Here is a 15,159-nt window from a genome sequence, read left to right as displayed (position 1 = left end):
TAAGAGTGGGAAAATAAGCATGCTAATATTAGATTTTGTTTGGTATCCTGCTATTACTTATTTTTTAAATGATTTTTTATTTGAAATGCCTTAAAATAATATTTTATTATTTTTTAAATTTATTTTTAATATTAACATATTAAAATAATATAAAAAATATTTTAAAACAAAAATATTTTCTGAAATAATATTTTATTATTTTTAAAATTTATTTTTAATATTAATAGATTAAAAAAATAAAAAAAATTTCTGAAATAATATTTTATTATTTTTAAAAATTTATTTTTGATAACCACACATTAAAATAATATAAAAATAAAAAATATATTTTTTAAAAAAATAACAAAATTATTTTTTTAAAAAAAATCTTTTAAACACGAAAACTGCAATCAGCAAAAGCGGTCCGCTAATCAATGCGACCACGAGGCCCTTTAAGACAGAAGAACAACACTCGAATCTAGAAAGGAAATTACTACAACACTGAACATGCATCAAGATGTGGTGGGCCACCAAGTTGCCAGATGTTTCGATCGTGACTTCCGAGAAATGACCAAGAAATCGACTCCTCCTCTTCAACCTCTCCACCACCAGCTACTTGCCATGCCGTTCATGAGAGATGTTTCATTTTCAGGAGGTTGTTGCCACACATGCTTACAAGCCACGCACAAACCCATTTCATAATGATGTTGATGCCCCTTTATTTCCTCTCCTCCGAAATTATACACTGCGCAATAATTTTGATGCTGTTTGGCCACACGCGGGCGATCACGACAAGACAAAACATGATGTGCGCGTGTGAATTGTTCAAGGGGTACCAGCACGACCTCAGATAAGGATGCGCGTCGCACTCCAGCCAGCAAATGTTCATCTCTACCACTATATATAATTCCATTTCCCAGGAAATCAGGGAGCTAGAATGGAAACAAAATAGCAGAAGGGAAGGAGGGACGCAAGAAAACATTGAATCAAGATTCTCTATCTAGAAGAATTTTATGATGGAAAACATGGGGGAAAAAGAGAGGAGAGTAAAATGTGGCCTCTAATGGAGGATACGTTTGAATTCCATACATCCATGCTTTTCAAAAGCATTCTCCATAAAACCTGAACCTGACAGGTATAATTTTACATGAATTTCAGCACTACGCAAACAGAAAACACATGATTAATAAAAAAAGATTGGGGAGGGGGGGGAGATAAAATGAAAGAACTACGCTTCAAAACTGGCTATATGATATTTCAGAAACTAATTTTTGCTTCAGTGGAGGAACTACGCTTCAAAACTGGCTATATGATATTTTGCTTCAGTGGAGGAGATAACACTGATAGGAGGAGGTCATAGCAGTGAACTTCATGTACAACATAAATGCCCAGTAAGTATGGTTGGCATAGTCATGTAAACAACTCTACAATTTCCAATCTCAGATAACTGTTTGCTGATCTAACTTTATTGCTGCTTGTAGCAATGCTAACCAGACAGTTCTTCGTGAACATGTATACAAGAAACGTGTAAAAGCAAGTATATACAAAGTACATCAAAACCTATCTAAAGTTCTTCAGATAATCCCTCCCTTTGTCTTCGCATTCGAGCTGCCCATGACATGCTCCCACCAGCATCCTTGTTCATGCTTCTTCTCTTCAACTCTGATAGCTGAGACTGCCAGCGATTCTTCCACTCAGTTCTCTCTTCCATTTCCTGATTGGAAAAAAAAAAAAACCCAATAAGCATAAAAAGATAACCATACAACAGCCTAATGCCGAAACTAACCTGATTTTGGTGCTTTTTTTAACACATCAGAACCCAGATAACAAAGGTAAAAGGCAAACGCAAAGATCTACCATGTCAACTAACGTGTGTACATCTTCATTATCTACCGAAAAACAAGGTGATTTAACCTCATCAAAGATTCTAAAAGCGATATTTTTATTCAATAAAACGATCAAATTGAAAAACAACAATTCTCACGAAGGAGAGATGCCGGAAAAGCCAGCGAAAAACAACTTAGGAGTGTTAAGTGAAGATCTAAACAGAAAAGGATTGAAGGAATTAAAAATTAATTCTCTGTTTCTTAGCCAATCAATTCCAACACGAAGAAGTTTCTACTGAACTCTGTCAGCATATAAAATAAAAAAAAATTAACCACCACAAAAACACATAATTTCAAAGCCACTCTTTTCTTCTTAGAAAAAAAAATTCATCGGCAAATTCCATACCTTTCTAGGCCAACTAGCTAATAATTAAAGAAGAAAAATCACCAAAACCCAATCTAACAACAAACTTCACAAGGAAAAAAAAAAACTTTTACCCAGATTGAAACACACCAAATCAATCCCAAAATAACCAATGATTTATCCAAAAAAAATATCGAACCCCAATTTCATCTCCAAAGAATTGGAAAAAAAAAAGAAGGAAGAAGAAGAAGCTGTATAAGCACATAAAATAAAAATTAAAACAATACCTCGTCGTTTTGATAAGGATAGCGTCTCCTAGCAGAGAAAGCTAAATGAAGCCCTTTAGCCATATCACGATCATAAATCTCTCTCATCCTGGGATCCGATAAGGTTTCATAAGCCTCTTGAACCCGAATAACCCTCCGGGTATACTCTTCGACCCGGTCCGGCGGTGAAACATCCGGATGGTACTTTCTTGCCAATTGCTTGTACGCTTGTTTTATCTCCGGCAATGTCCCGGATTGTGTTATACCCAGTAGCTCATAAAAGCTCATCTGTCCCAAATCTGCGCCGACTTTTGCATTTATTGTGGCTTTGGTTTTGAAAGACCCGATTGGGATTCTTGAAACGGTTTTCACCCGGAGAATTGGATTCGGGTCAGGCTTCAACGATGATTGATAGAAGCGAGTGGTTTCGCTCCCCGGGATCATCAATCCATAGCAACCCATCTCTCTCTAGTGTTTTGTGTTTTTTGTGTTGCAGACGATAACTAGATTTTTGGGCGGGTTTTATAGGGGAGTTCTATTTTTTTTATATAGCATCTTTGGAATGTTGTGACTTTCTTTTTTAAGTAATAAAATTTAAAAATAAAATTCAAATTATCCTCATACTATATTTTTATATATATAATTATTAAAAAAAATAAAATTTATATTCTGTAAAATAAATTAAATTTTAGAATGTAAATTATTGAACAGCAACAAAGTTTAAAAAGCAAACTATAATAACACTTGCTGTATAGATATTTAAGTCTATTATTAAATAATATTAATTATAATTTATTTTCTTTAATTTATGAAGAACGGTTTCGTCGATTTTACCAATGGTGATCATCCTTTCACAAATTTTCTTACCTTACCTACTTCTATTTTCTATTTTTTTAAGAAAAAAAGGAAAATAAATTATAACAAGCAAGAAATTGATGGAAAATATTTTTTTTATGGTTGGATGGTTTAGGTTTGACCGTGTGGGTAGCTCGAAGGGGGTGGGTGGAGGCGTGGAGCAGAGGAGGCGGCGGCCATTGGAGCCTCCATGCTATTTTGGTTATTCTTCTTTGAAAAATGGTTAAAATTCCTTTTCTTTTTTCTTTTAAGTTTGAAAGTATTATTTCTTATTTTTTAATGATTTGTCATGGGATTATTTTTTAAAGTATTCTTTATTTAAAAATGTATTAATATAATATATTTTTTTATTTTTTAAAATTTATTTTTGATATGAATATATTAAATAACCAAAAAAATAAAATTATTAATTTAAAATAAATATATATATATATATTTCTTTTTTTTTGTGAAACACGGTAAAGCCGCTAAACATATCTTCTAGAAGCAGCTATAGGCAATACTTTCGAAAAAATATCTAAAGCCGCTAAACAATCTTATCTTCTTAAAATGGTTAAAAATTCATTTTCTAGAAGCAGCTATGGGTAAAGAGCTTTTATCATATCTTTTATATTATAAAAGAAAAAAAATTATTTTATTTGCTTGTTAACTAACCTAATTATTTATTTATTTATTTTTATGTTTTAAAAGTATTTTTTAAAAAATTTAATTTTTTTTATTTTTTTCTTTACTTTAAATTACTATTTTTTGATATTTTTAAATTATTTTGATGGGTTAATATTAAAAATAATTTTTAAAAATAAAAAAATATTTTAATATAATTTAAAATAAAAATTACTTTAAAAAATAATCCTACCTATATTTTAAAACATACTCCTTTATACATAAATAGCAAAAATCCTTAATACACACAGACTGTTACTAGTATTACATTGAAAATCTTATAAAAACCAAACACGAGTTTCTAATTTGACTTCATAATTGGGCATATATGGCAATAAATAAATTACTCTTTATCAAGAACATGGTAAATTCACCTCATTTTAGTATTATTTTTTATCTGTGAAGTACTAGGTAGACACAGTCATGTGATTTGAGATCAGTGGCCCTTCACATGAAAAAGGAGATGCTGTGGGGGCAGTGTCATAGCTTCAGAGCACTTATGTTTTCAGGGCAGAACGGTAATAATTATTGTTTACAGTTTTTTTAAATATATTAAAATAATATTTTTATGTTTTAAACTTATTTCCAATAAGAAGACATAAAAAAAATTAAAATACAAAAAAAAAGTGATTTAAAATATAAAAACACAAACAAAATCATGAAAATGAAATGTTTTTAAAGTCAATATTGATTGTTGGTAAAAATAAAAAAAGATAGTTTTCACATGTTTGTTACACGTGATGCCAACCTTTTTTCATTTTTGTTGTGATATAAGAGGGATGGACAGGTGTACTGTGTATTTATTGTTTTTAAAAAAAATTAATATTTTTTTAGTATTTTTATATTAATTTTATATTTTAAAATTAAAAATTATTTTTAAAAATTATTTTAATATTTTTTAAATAAAAAATATTTTAAAAATAACTATAATCATATTCTTAAAAAACGATGCTGATGGTTAGGTTAGCACTTAAGAATTTAAACAGGGAGTCTTGAAAGTGAAGCTTATAGTGATTAGTGTATTAATTTAAGAATCAAATCAAGCCTAAGATCTCGGATTTCAACCTTTTCGAAGGAACAAAGGCAAGTGAACCTTAGATTTATGTCTGCAATTGTTGGATTAAGCATTAAAACTATATAATTTGGACCGCCACTTGCATTAAATTAATAAGCAATCAGCATAGCTATTTCACTTCAACAATACTTTTTTTATCCTCGTGAAATTCAGTCAATTTAATTGAATATTAAGGTAATGAATGTTTTTGTATTTAAAAAAAATTAAAAAAAATTTTTAATTATTTTTTATTTACTTCAAATTAATATGTTTTTGGTGTTGTTCATTCATTTTAATATACTAATATTAAAAATAATTTAAAAATAAAAAAAATTAATAATATGTATTTTAATATAAAAATTATTTAAAAAATAATTATAACTATACTATCAATCTAGTTTTTAATTTATAATTAAAAACAATAATAGGATGATATGTGCGTTACAACATCCAACCTTTTAAATATTATTTAAAAAAAAACAAAATTATCACCCCACCGCATGCGCTTGAAATTGATGTTTTCGAGAGAAAATAAACCCCCACAAAATTAGCTCGTGACCCAAATACACGTATATAAGAAACTTAAAAAAATGCAAAAAGGGGCTGCCTCCCCTGCTTTATGAAAGGCCATGCCAGCTTAGTTAATTCCTCGAGAAAATGATTTAATGCTTATCCTGTGAGTTCATTTCTAGGTGCCCTGGCCTCAGGTTTTACGTCAACAGAAATTAGTAACTACCGCGATTGCCTGGGGCGCGGGTTCATTATGTAAATATTTTTAATGTTGTTAAAATTATAAATTAATATTAAACAAATAACTGAAAACTAAAAGTATAATTAAGCTCATATTTCATGAAAAAAAAATATATTATTAATAATAAACTTACAGAGTAAATAGAATAAGTTGTAGCATTTTATAATATTTTATAAAAAAAATATAATATTTTCCTTACATAATTTAGTTTTTGTTATATGATATAGTTTTTCTGTTAATAAAAAAAATTATGAAATTAAATTTTTTATTAACTTAATATTTTAAAAAAGTTGTAAAAAATATATAGAAAATTCATAATGCTTCGTAAGAAAAGCTATAGTTGTAATTGTCAACTAACTCAATATAAAAAAATTAATAAAGATAATTTTAAAAAAATTATAAAAAAATTATATAGAAAAATATTATAGCAGTCCATATTGTTTATAAAAAACACTACAAAATTAAATTCTCAACTAACTTAATATTTAAAAAATAAAAAAATTTGAAAAAAATTATAAAAAAAGAAAAAGAAAAAGAATAAACCATGTAAAAATTTTTTTACCAATCCGAAAAAGAAAAAGAATAAACCATGTAAAAAAATATTGTAGCAATCTATAGTTTTTTATAAGAAAAGCTACAGTTTTAATTTTCAATCAGCTCAATATCAAAAAAATAAAAATTGATAGATAATTTTAAAAAATTATAACAAACAAAACTATATAAAGAAACACCCATCAAAACAATCATAAAAAAATATATATATTGTGGGAATAGCTACTGTTATAATCCTCAACTACATCAATATTAAAAAAATAAAATTAACCTAATTTTAAAAAAATTATTAAAAAATTATATAGAAAAATATTATAGCAATCCTAAATATTTAAAAAAATTGTAAAACTAAAGTTTTAATTAGTTTAATATTAAAAAAATAAAATCAATAAAAATCATTAAAAAAAAACCTAAAAAATATCATAAAAAAACAATCATGTAAAAAATAGGTAAGAATCCACAATATATCTTGTAACAAAAAAAAAAATGATCGTTCATCCCGTAGCCGCGTGGGATTGGGAAAATCCTTCCTATCCTGTCTGGCTCATCAAATTTTGCATCTGGCTGCAATTTGTATGGCGTAGGCTTGTGATGCACTCCCAAAATATCCCCTGTATTCTAGTGATTGGCCTTGGGTTATGAAAGTTACTTTCAGAAATTTCTGTCTATTTTGGCTTTTCACGGCTACAAGGCAGCCCCCATTTCTTGTACGATCAATGAGCTCAATCTAACATCGAACGACGCAGAATCCAACGTTTAAAAACCATAATCAAAACATTCAATCCTCAGCTATTCGAGTGCTTGATTATCCCTTGCTGACAAAACTGAGACCCTATCCCTTTAGCTTCGTGATCATCCTTGAACTTGTGAGCCATTGACATTGAGCAACATGCAGAAATGATTATTAGCTTCTCTGTTTTACAACTTTGTCATGCCTGCTCCTCGCGAATGTCAAAACACACAACACAGCAGACATGAAAACAGCACACACATAGGCAAAGGCTTATATCAAGGATGCCGTGACGCCCTTCCTTAAGTCCTTGCATCACTGCCTGAGAAAGGACAAAAAAGAGAGGGAGAGAAAGAGGAAGGGAGGAAAAGAAAAAAGAAAGGAGGCCAGGGTAGAAGGACGACGCAACAACTTTCATCTTATAGACAGGTAGTTCCTCATCACACCAGAGGGACCCATTGCTTCAGCTTTCATGCCATCCTATCAAGAAAAAGAAACGGAGGAGAAAGGGAGGGAAACACAGACAGGCTTCATTTATCATATTGGATGACAGATTGACGCACCTAAAACAAATAAAAAATCACTAACTTATCTCGTCATCTCACGGCAGGAAGACTAATCCTTCCGATTAACACCCATTTTCCACTCCTCTCACTAGCCAACTCGCCCGTATCTCCTGAAATTAACATTGACAAGTACAGCTCAAAGGGAGACCAAAAAATCGGATAAACCCACAACGACCAACATTGCTGATAGCATCATTGCATTTTCCCCCCTGTTGTGTTCACAACCCAACCCAACCCCACCCCAAACAACCGAAAAGGGAAAAAGAAATGGAAACTTGTGAATTAGTCTGCATTTTGATGTACACAGTCTATCTGGTAAATTAATAATCAAGGTCAAAATTCAAGAAAACTGGTTTGAAGCTCAAATATTTACAACTAAATGACACTTACAGTACAGGGCAGGCCCTAAACACCTCTGCCGAAACTAGCCACTTGAAACAGAGCAATCGTATAAAAGTGGATCTGAAGAACAGAAGGACGCAAGAGAGAGAGCACCTCTAAGCACATTTATAATTTCAAAATAAAGTTAAATCATTTGGTCAAACATAAAGTTCCTGTTTTCAATCACTAGAGAAAGCAGTGTCAATATTTAGAATCATCTGCGTGGAAGACACAAGCATTAGTGAAGCTTTATCATGAAACAGAACTCATCCTAACAGTTGAATAGAAATTACCTGTGGAAAAAAAAAATCTGCATTTCACTGAAAAATTTAGTCACCCAGTCTGCTCATGTACAACATTGTGCAACTGTAATGTTATTCATCCCAGCGACTCTGGTTTCACTTGACCTCAAAAGTAGCTTCGCTAACACAGACACCTTTGGAAGGAGAAAAGAAAGGAAAAGGAAAAAACAAGAGAAAAAGATGGGAAAGGAATAAGACACTGGGTTTTAAAACATGTTGGCCCAAGTTACACAAGTATCGACTACAGACACATCCAGCCAATTGAATTTATTAAAAGTCTAAAAATTCCATGACTGGTGGAAATCTCAACAGATAGCCGTCCCACTCTACTGACAGCATACCTTCATTACATCAGTAAATATCAACAATCCTTTCATTGATGTCGGCAGCTCCAATGGAAACATCATGTATAACCTGCATGTATTTGGGGTATGACAGCCCACCACACCATCAAACATAAATAAATGTTTAACCCATTATCAACCTACCTACCACATACACTCTTTAAGCTTTCATCTTGAAAAAAAGATGAAAGGAGATGGAAAACTGTAAATGGAGATGGGCAGACCTAAATCATGATGGGTGGATATGAAAACCAGAACTATAGTAAGCTTTCACTCAATCACACGCAGGGCATGCTTATGATCCAAAAAACATTAACACAGCAAGTTAACTAGGTACATGCTGCTGTATTATGTAATAAAAGCATAGTTTCTACCACTCCATCAAAGGGCCTAAGACCACATTAAGATTTAAAATTAACAAAAATATATATATGAAATTTTATATATATCATATCAAATTCAAAAGGAAAAAGAAGAAAGAAAATTGAAACTAGAAATACTTTCTCAAACAGACATTTTTATATATATATATAAGGGGAAAAAAAGAAGAAGCACAGTTAGCAATAGAGGTAGTAATAGTCCAACATACATCTAGCAGTAATAGAAGCTTTGCTAGAAAGATTGAATGGTTGACCCGGATGACAGCAGAACACCATTTGAAACATACAATCCCTATCATGGTCAGCTCAGCCTTAAAGACTCTAGTTCCAATTTGTTACAAGTGAACCTGCAAAAGATAAACAAACACACAAGTGTGCATATTTATGAGGAGCCAAAGCTGGCAGAAAAATACAACCAAAGAACATCAAGAAATCTTCTGTAAGAATCGCCCTTCATGCGAGCAAAGGCTGATTCTGCTGGAATTAAGTTCATGCATCTCTGCAAGCTTCTCAAATAGGTGCACAGCAAAACAAAACATAAAAAAGAGCCTTCCATGAAAAACAGCTTCTCTTCCAAGCATTATATGCTGTCCTCAAACATTAACTTCAGTTCTCTTACGCTCTTCAAATTCTGTAAACCAGGCAAGGATAATATTAGGCTAATTAATGGCCAACAACATTGAAAAAATATTTTTTTTCCTGTCGCATTAGTTGTCATTACCATTTGAGTTCAGTTTTGGATGTTCAACTTTCAGTAACTAAGGTTCTTCATTGCTTGAATTTGGCAAACCATTGCCCCCCGTTACCATGTCTTCCACCAGTTCCTTTGAATCACAACCTTTATGTTTTAAATCCACCACTTCTTCATTCATAAAATATTCTTTTTCCTCATTGGCATCTTCTGTTTTGTCTGATCCATGCTCATGATGAGTCTCATTTTCCCCTCTTCTAATATCCTTTTCATCATTTGAATGACGTTTGCATTCGGCAGATTTTGACCTAGGGCGCCTCCTATGTTTTGATTTATTTTCCTCTGAACTTCTTGGAGATCTGCCGTGTTTACCTTCAGCGGATGGTGACCTTCGTCTATGGCGGTGCTTAGACTTTTCATCTTTATTTTGATCTAACCTGTGACTAGACCGCCGCTTGCCTTCTGGAGATATTGACCTAGAGTGCCGTCTGTGCTTTGACTTGCTCCCATCCCTACCTCTTGGGGATGACCTACTTCTGTGATGCTTTCCCTCTGCAGTTATTGATCTAGACCGCCCTCTATCTTGATGCTTTCTTTTTTTATCCCTGGTTTCATTTCCCCTCTCTTTGTAATGATGCCTATCATCAACAGATTTTGACCTGGACCTCCTATGATGGTGCTTCAGCCTCCCATCCCCAGTTTTGTCTACTTTCTCATTGGAATGGCGTTTACCTTCCACAGATTTTGACCTGGACCGACTTCTGTGCTTTGAGTCATCTTCATTTGAACTTCTAGGGGATGGCCTCCTTCCATGGTGTTTAAGCTCCACAGATAATGACCTAGACCTCCTCTCATGCTGCTTTGACTTTTTTTCTCGGATTTCATACACTTTGTCATTGGCCTCTTCCACTGATTTGGACCTAGAGCGTGAGCGCCTTCTGTACCTGAGCTTGCTATCTGGGTTGTTCCTTGGGGATGATCGACTTCCTCCATGATGCCTAGGTGATCTTGAACCACTGTCTGATGCTTTTCTTGATCTATGAGCTGAACTTTCTTGGCGATGTTTTGGTGAGCCTGAATCAGCTCTGTAGGATTTTCTTGTTCGAGGGCTTGCACTCCTGCTCCTATTTCTCCTTGAAACAGGTGAATGATGATCACGGGATCTATCCAATTCCCGCCTTCTAGTTCTATCACCATCATCTCTACTATCTCTATCTCTATATGATCGTCTTTCGTAATTATACCTTGAGTGATAGCGAATTCTCACAGGGGACCTCGATCTACGGTCTCTACTGTGGCGGGATGGGGGCGAGTAAGAAGGTGACCTCATTCTTCTTCGGTAATTAATTGGTGATCTCGACTTGGATCTGGACCTTGCTCGAGGCGGGGATGGTGACCTGCAAGAGGCAATAAACTCATCAGTGGAGAAAAAACCACAGAGCAAAGTATTAAGTTTTAATTAGAGTGTCAAGTTTATTTGTTATACAAATCAAAAACAATAACCTAACAATTCTCAAACTTGCATGCTTTAACAAAAGATAAAAGGTTTGCATATGTTTAAATAACTACGGCATTAGCAATTGATAAGCCCCAAGTTGGACTCTCCACCAACTCAGGCAACTCAGTTCTGACAAATGATTTCATGAAGGCTAACAGATATGGGAGGGGAGAAAAAAAGCAAGCCATGGTAGTAAAAAATCATACCAAGAAGACCTTGTGTTCCTTTCTTGTACCATGTCTCTCAAATAAAAAAGAGAAAAGGGATTATGAAAGACCCACTGCAGTATTTATCTAATCCAAAATCTTAATCTGAGGCAAAAGCAAAGAGTAGTAATGCAAATTATCATCAGTGATCTATTTTAAAAGAAAGAGATAAGCTGACATACTTGGATTCTGCTTTTGTTTCCCCTTCTCCAGTGACAAGCCCATCATCTTTTAACTTCTTACTTATTTCTGCAGCTCTAGCTGCTGCTAACTCTGTTGCCGACTTCATTGTTGCAGCTTTGTTAGCTGCCTGCTGTGCAGTCATAGTTTGCTGCATAAGCAAAGCCTGTTGAAATTGCATCTGTTGCATGGCAACTGCTTGCTGCATCATCATTGGCAGAGAAGATGAAGCAAAGGAAGAGTTCAAAATAGGTTTCTGAGGAAGAGATTTAGCCGTCTCAACATTCAAAGGCCGACCCCCAACATCCATGTTGTTCAATGCTAAAGCAGCAGTTGCTTCTTCAGGTTTCGAGTATTCTATGTAAGCAGAGTGTTTTGAATCAGCAATGGTACATTCAACAACTGTGCCACAAAAGCTAAACAGTTGTTTCAGCTGTTCCACTGTCAGAGGCGGGCTGAGATTGCTAACGTGGAGTGTTTTCTGCAGTGCATCCTCCTTCCGAGCTTTGTCAGGTGATCCTGGCAAGGGGGTAAATGCTCAGCAGTAAGAACTTAGGACATAAAATGAAAGGAAAAAAATACTTAAACCAAGGTACAGCACAAGTAAAATCAATAGCTTCGGGCAATGAGAAAAGAAAGGATTCATACAAGCTATCTGATACATGCATGAGCAGCTAATAAGAGGTGAGAATACCAGATGAATCTTTGGCTGACTGAGCTTGCGCTTGCAACTGAGCAGCATGAGCTTGAAGAGCTTTGGCAGCAACAATAGCCTGAGCAGCAGCCATTGCAGCTGCAGAAGGTGCCATAGGCACCTGACTAAGAGTCCCCATTGAGGTTGTCGGGGCTAACAAAGTCATCAGTAAGCTCTGTGGAGGGTGACTCAGCTTGCAATCGGTTTTTGCACACCGACCATAAAGGTACTCTCGACAAACTTCCCCAAGAGATGCTCCAGCTCCAGGCAAAATAGCACCACCTGAAGCACTGGAAGTAATGCCTGGAGTCATTCCTAGTAATGCAGGGAATGCCCCAGAAATGTTGGCCGAGTAATTTGGCATGTTAGGCATGGTCTGGTTCACAAGGTTTGGAAATGTTGTTGTAGGAGCCACACCCAGCAACCCTCCAGTCGAAGTGCCTGCATTGCATGACAACAATTCAATACCTAAACGTGTTAGAGATGAATAGCAAGACTGAATATTTGAATAACAAGTCAGGAACAATTCAAGGATATATTGGACGGTGAGATAACATGGCTTATTAAAGGAAAAGATAGACAGTTTACAAATTATTAGCGAGTATTTAATCAGGAAAACCACCCTCCATCATCTTTACTTACTTTAACAAACCACACAAGAAAATATCCCAATCATTCCTTTTCTCTCACTTCCATGCAGAAGAAATTGCAAATGTCCATATGCATGCATAAACCAAATAAAGATATGCAGCACATTATCTTACTAGATCAACAATCAAAATTTTCAGAAGCGTCAAGACAGTATCGCTCCAATTTAAACAACCTCCCCAAAAAAAATCCGGACAAAAGAGCCAAGACAATATATAATTCAAAATTTGCTTGCAAAAATCAACAAGTCATACACAAGTGTTGAAAACATTACAAGTGATTGACAAATAGCAATACACAAACTCATTACCGCAGACAACAGTACCTAGAACTGTATAACCAACATAAAGTTCACATAGAAAACACAAAAAAAATTCCATAACCGTAAATATATATACCTGCACTAAAGAAAACAGGGAAAGGACTCCCCATAATAGCTTTCCCATTACACTCAATAGTAACCATATAATTCCCTCTTTTGGGCACCACATATGTAATCGTGTATGTCCCATCTCCCATATCCTTCACAATCCCTTCTTGCTCCGTTCCCCCAACTCCCACTCCCGGTGAAACCCTAACCTTAATCACCGCGCCTCCATTTGGAACTTTCCTCCCATCCGCATCCTTGGTAACAACCATAAACGTGGCCGGTGCACACGCGGTCCCACCGGCAATGCCACCACCTGCCGCCGTGCACTTATTGGGGTCAACTGGTCCCACTGGTTTATTGGCCAAATCCTCCTCTGCATCTTCCTCCTCGGAATCTGAATCCGCGGGCTTCTCAGCCTTGTCTGATAATACTTTGAAGGTCGCGTCGAATGCAGCTTTCGCTGCTGCGGTTTTTTCTGCCTCGCTTTTTAGTTTTGCTTCCTCTGCTTGCTTCATCCATATTGGTTTAGTACCTGAGTGGTTGGTGGTTGAGGTAGCGGCGGCAGTGATGGCGGTGTTGTTTCGATCTGTCATCGTAAAACCCTAATTTGCCTGTGGGCTAGAAATTGGGGTTTTTTGGGGGGCGATTGGTGGTAGCGTTGATGAAAACAAAGGGGAAAGACTGTTCTTAGTGGTGGATTTTTTTATTTTTATTGAAAGACTGTTCTTAGTGGTGGATTTTTTTTTTTTGTTTTTGCTTTTTTCGAGAGAGAATATTTTGAATAGTAAACAACAAAAAAGAGTTTGCTATGGGCACGGCCATTGTGTCTATTCACACAATTAACTTTTTAAATATCTAAACCATAGGTTACTGCTTTGAATTATTTTGAATGTTAAATAAAATTAATTCTTAAAAAATATATAAAAGTAAATTATATGTGAAATTTTTTATTTACTATATTGAAATTAATGTAAAACTAACTTCCAAAAATCTCCTTTCATTTGAAATAATAAAATGAACATGATAATGGTAATGTAGAAAACAAGATAAATTAAATTCTATTTTTTAAAATATGTAAATTCAGCCAATATAAATTATTTTATTTATTTAAAAATTTAAATTTAATTTATTTAATAATTTAATTCAAATTAAATGCGGGTAGATATTTTAAAAAAAAAACAGAGAGTTTTGATGAGAAAGATACATTTTTTACTCCTTACTTAAAATCAATAGAAATTTTTCTAATTTATATGTCAATTGACTTCATTTTTTTATTCAATATACCATGCTTCTAATAAAAAGATATTTTTAAAAAAACTAATAAAAATTAATAAGAAAAGTAACTAAAACATTCATTTTTACCCCATGATTTAAATCATTATTTTTCTTACTAATATATTTTTATTACCACACAATTAAATAAAAATATTAAAAAGTTATTCATGTTACTAGGTTTAAAATTTAAAGATAGTTCTAAATAAGATTTATATGAATAAGACACTTATAATTATATTTCTCAAAATAAAATTATGTTTGCTATATAAGCATCAAATTAATACAATAAGTATGTTTTATGTCACATAAGCATGTCTTTAATAGTTTCAAAAATTTTTGGCATCAAATAATAAAAATGAATTTCAATTATTAATAAAAAAATTTAAAAAAATCACCTTACCATTGGAGGAACTTATTTTTCATAAAAGTTAATTTCTTTTAACACTTATTTTTTTTAATGAAGTATGTTTGTGCCTTCTTTGAAAAGAAAAAAAAGACTTGTTTTTCTTTTCCTTTTGCTTTGTTTTTTTTGTCTTAGGAAGCCAAACATCATAATAGCACCAACGAAAATGAAAAAGAATTAA

At 33.5% G+C, this 15,159-nt stretch overlaps 2 protein-coding genes across 6 annotated transcripts; both read right to left on the bottom strand.

The window, feature by feature from the left end:
- Positions 1–1,325: 1,325 nt before the first annotated feature.
- On the bottom strand, positions 1,326–2,971 carry LOC105116839 (chaperone protein dnaJ 20, chloroplastic-like). Its single transcript, XM_011014327.1, has 2 exons — positions 2,457–2,971; positions 1,326–1,693 (listed from the first exon to the last, which is right to left on the bottom strand). Exons 1-2 carry the CDS (start codon positions 2,895–2,897, stop codon positions 1,544–1,546), a joined length of 591 nt encoding a protein of 196 aa, XP_011012629.1. The 5' UTR covers positions 2,898–2,971; the 3' UTR covers positions 1,326–1,543.
- A 4,091-nt stretch (positions 2,972–7,062) lies between these two features.
- LOC105116838 (serine/arginine repetitive matrix protein 5-like) lies at positions 7,063–14,014 on the bottom strand. Of its 5 annotated transcripts, XR_840615.1 has the most exons (10): positions 13,329–14,014; positions 12,283–12,723; positions 11,591–12,107; positions 9,735–11,101; positions 9,223–9,644; positions 8,631–8,703; positions 8,281–8,423; positions 7,997–8,068; positions 7,629–7,716; positions 7,063–7,520 (listed from the first exon to the last, which is right to left on the bottom strand). XR_840615.1 is itself a non-coding variant. In XM_011014325.1 (5 exons), the coding sequence occupies exons 1-4, from the start codon at positions 13,891–13,893 to the stop codon at positions 9,772–9,774; spliced, it is 2,853 nt and encodes a 950-aa protein (XP_011012627.1). In that variant the 5' UTR covers positions 13,894–14,014; the 3' UTR covers positions 9,134–9,644; positions 9,735–9,771. The 5 variants fall into 5 exon arrangements, 1 of the variants encoding a protein (XP_011012627.1); XR_840613.1 differs by lacking the exons at positions 7,063–7,520; positions 7,629–7,716 and having other exon boundaries at positions 7,866–8,068; positions 8,281–8,703; XR_840614.1 differs by lacking the exons at positions 7,063–7,520; positions 7,629–7,716 and having other exon boundaries at positions 7,866–8,423.
- Between the last annotated feature and the right edge of the window lie 1,145 nt (positions 14,015–15,159).

Source organism: Populus euphratica, unplaced genomic scaffold (genome assembly GCF_000495115.2).
Source record: "Populus euphratica unplaced genomic scaffold, PopEup_1.0 scaffold1072.1, whole genome shotgun sequence".
Lineage (NCBI taxonomy): Eukaryota > Viridiplantae > Streptophyta > Magnoliopsida > Malpighiales > Salicaceae > Populus > Populus euphratica.
This window is presented reverse-complemented; position numbering and strand designations above follow the sequence as displayed.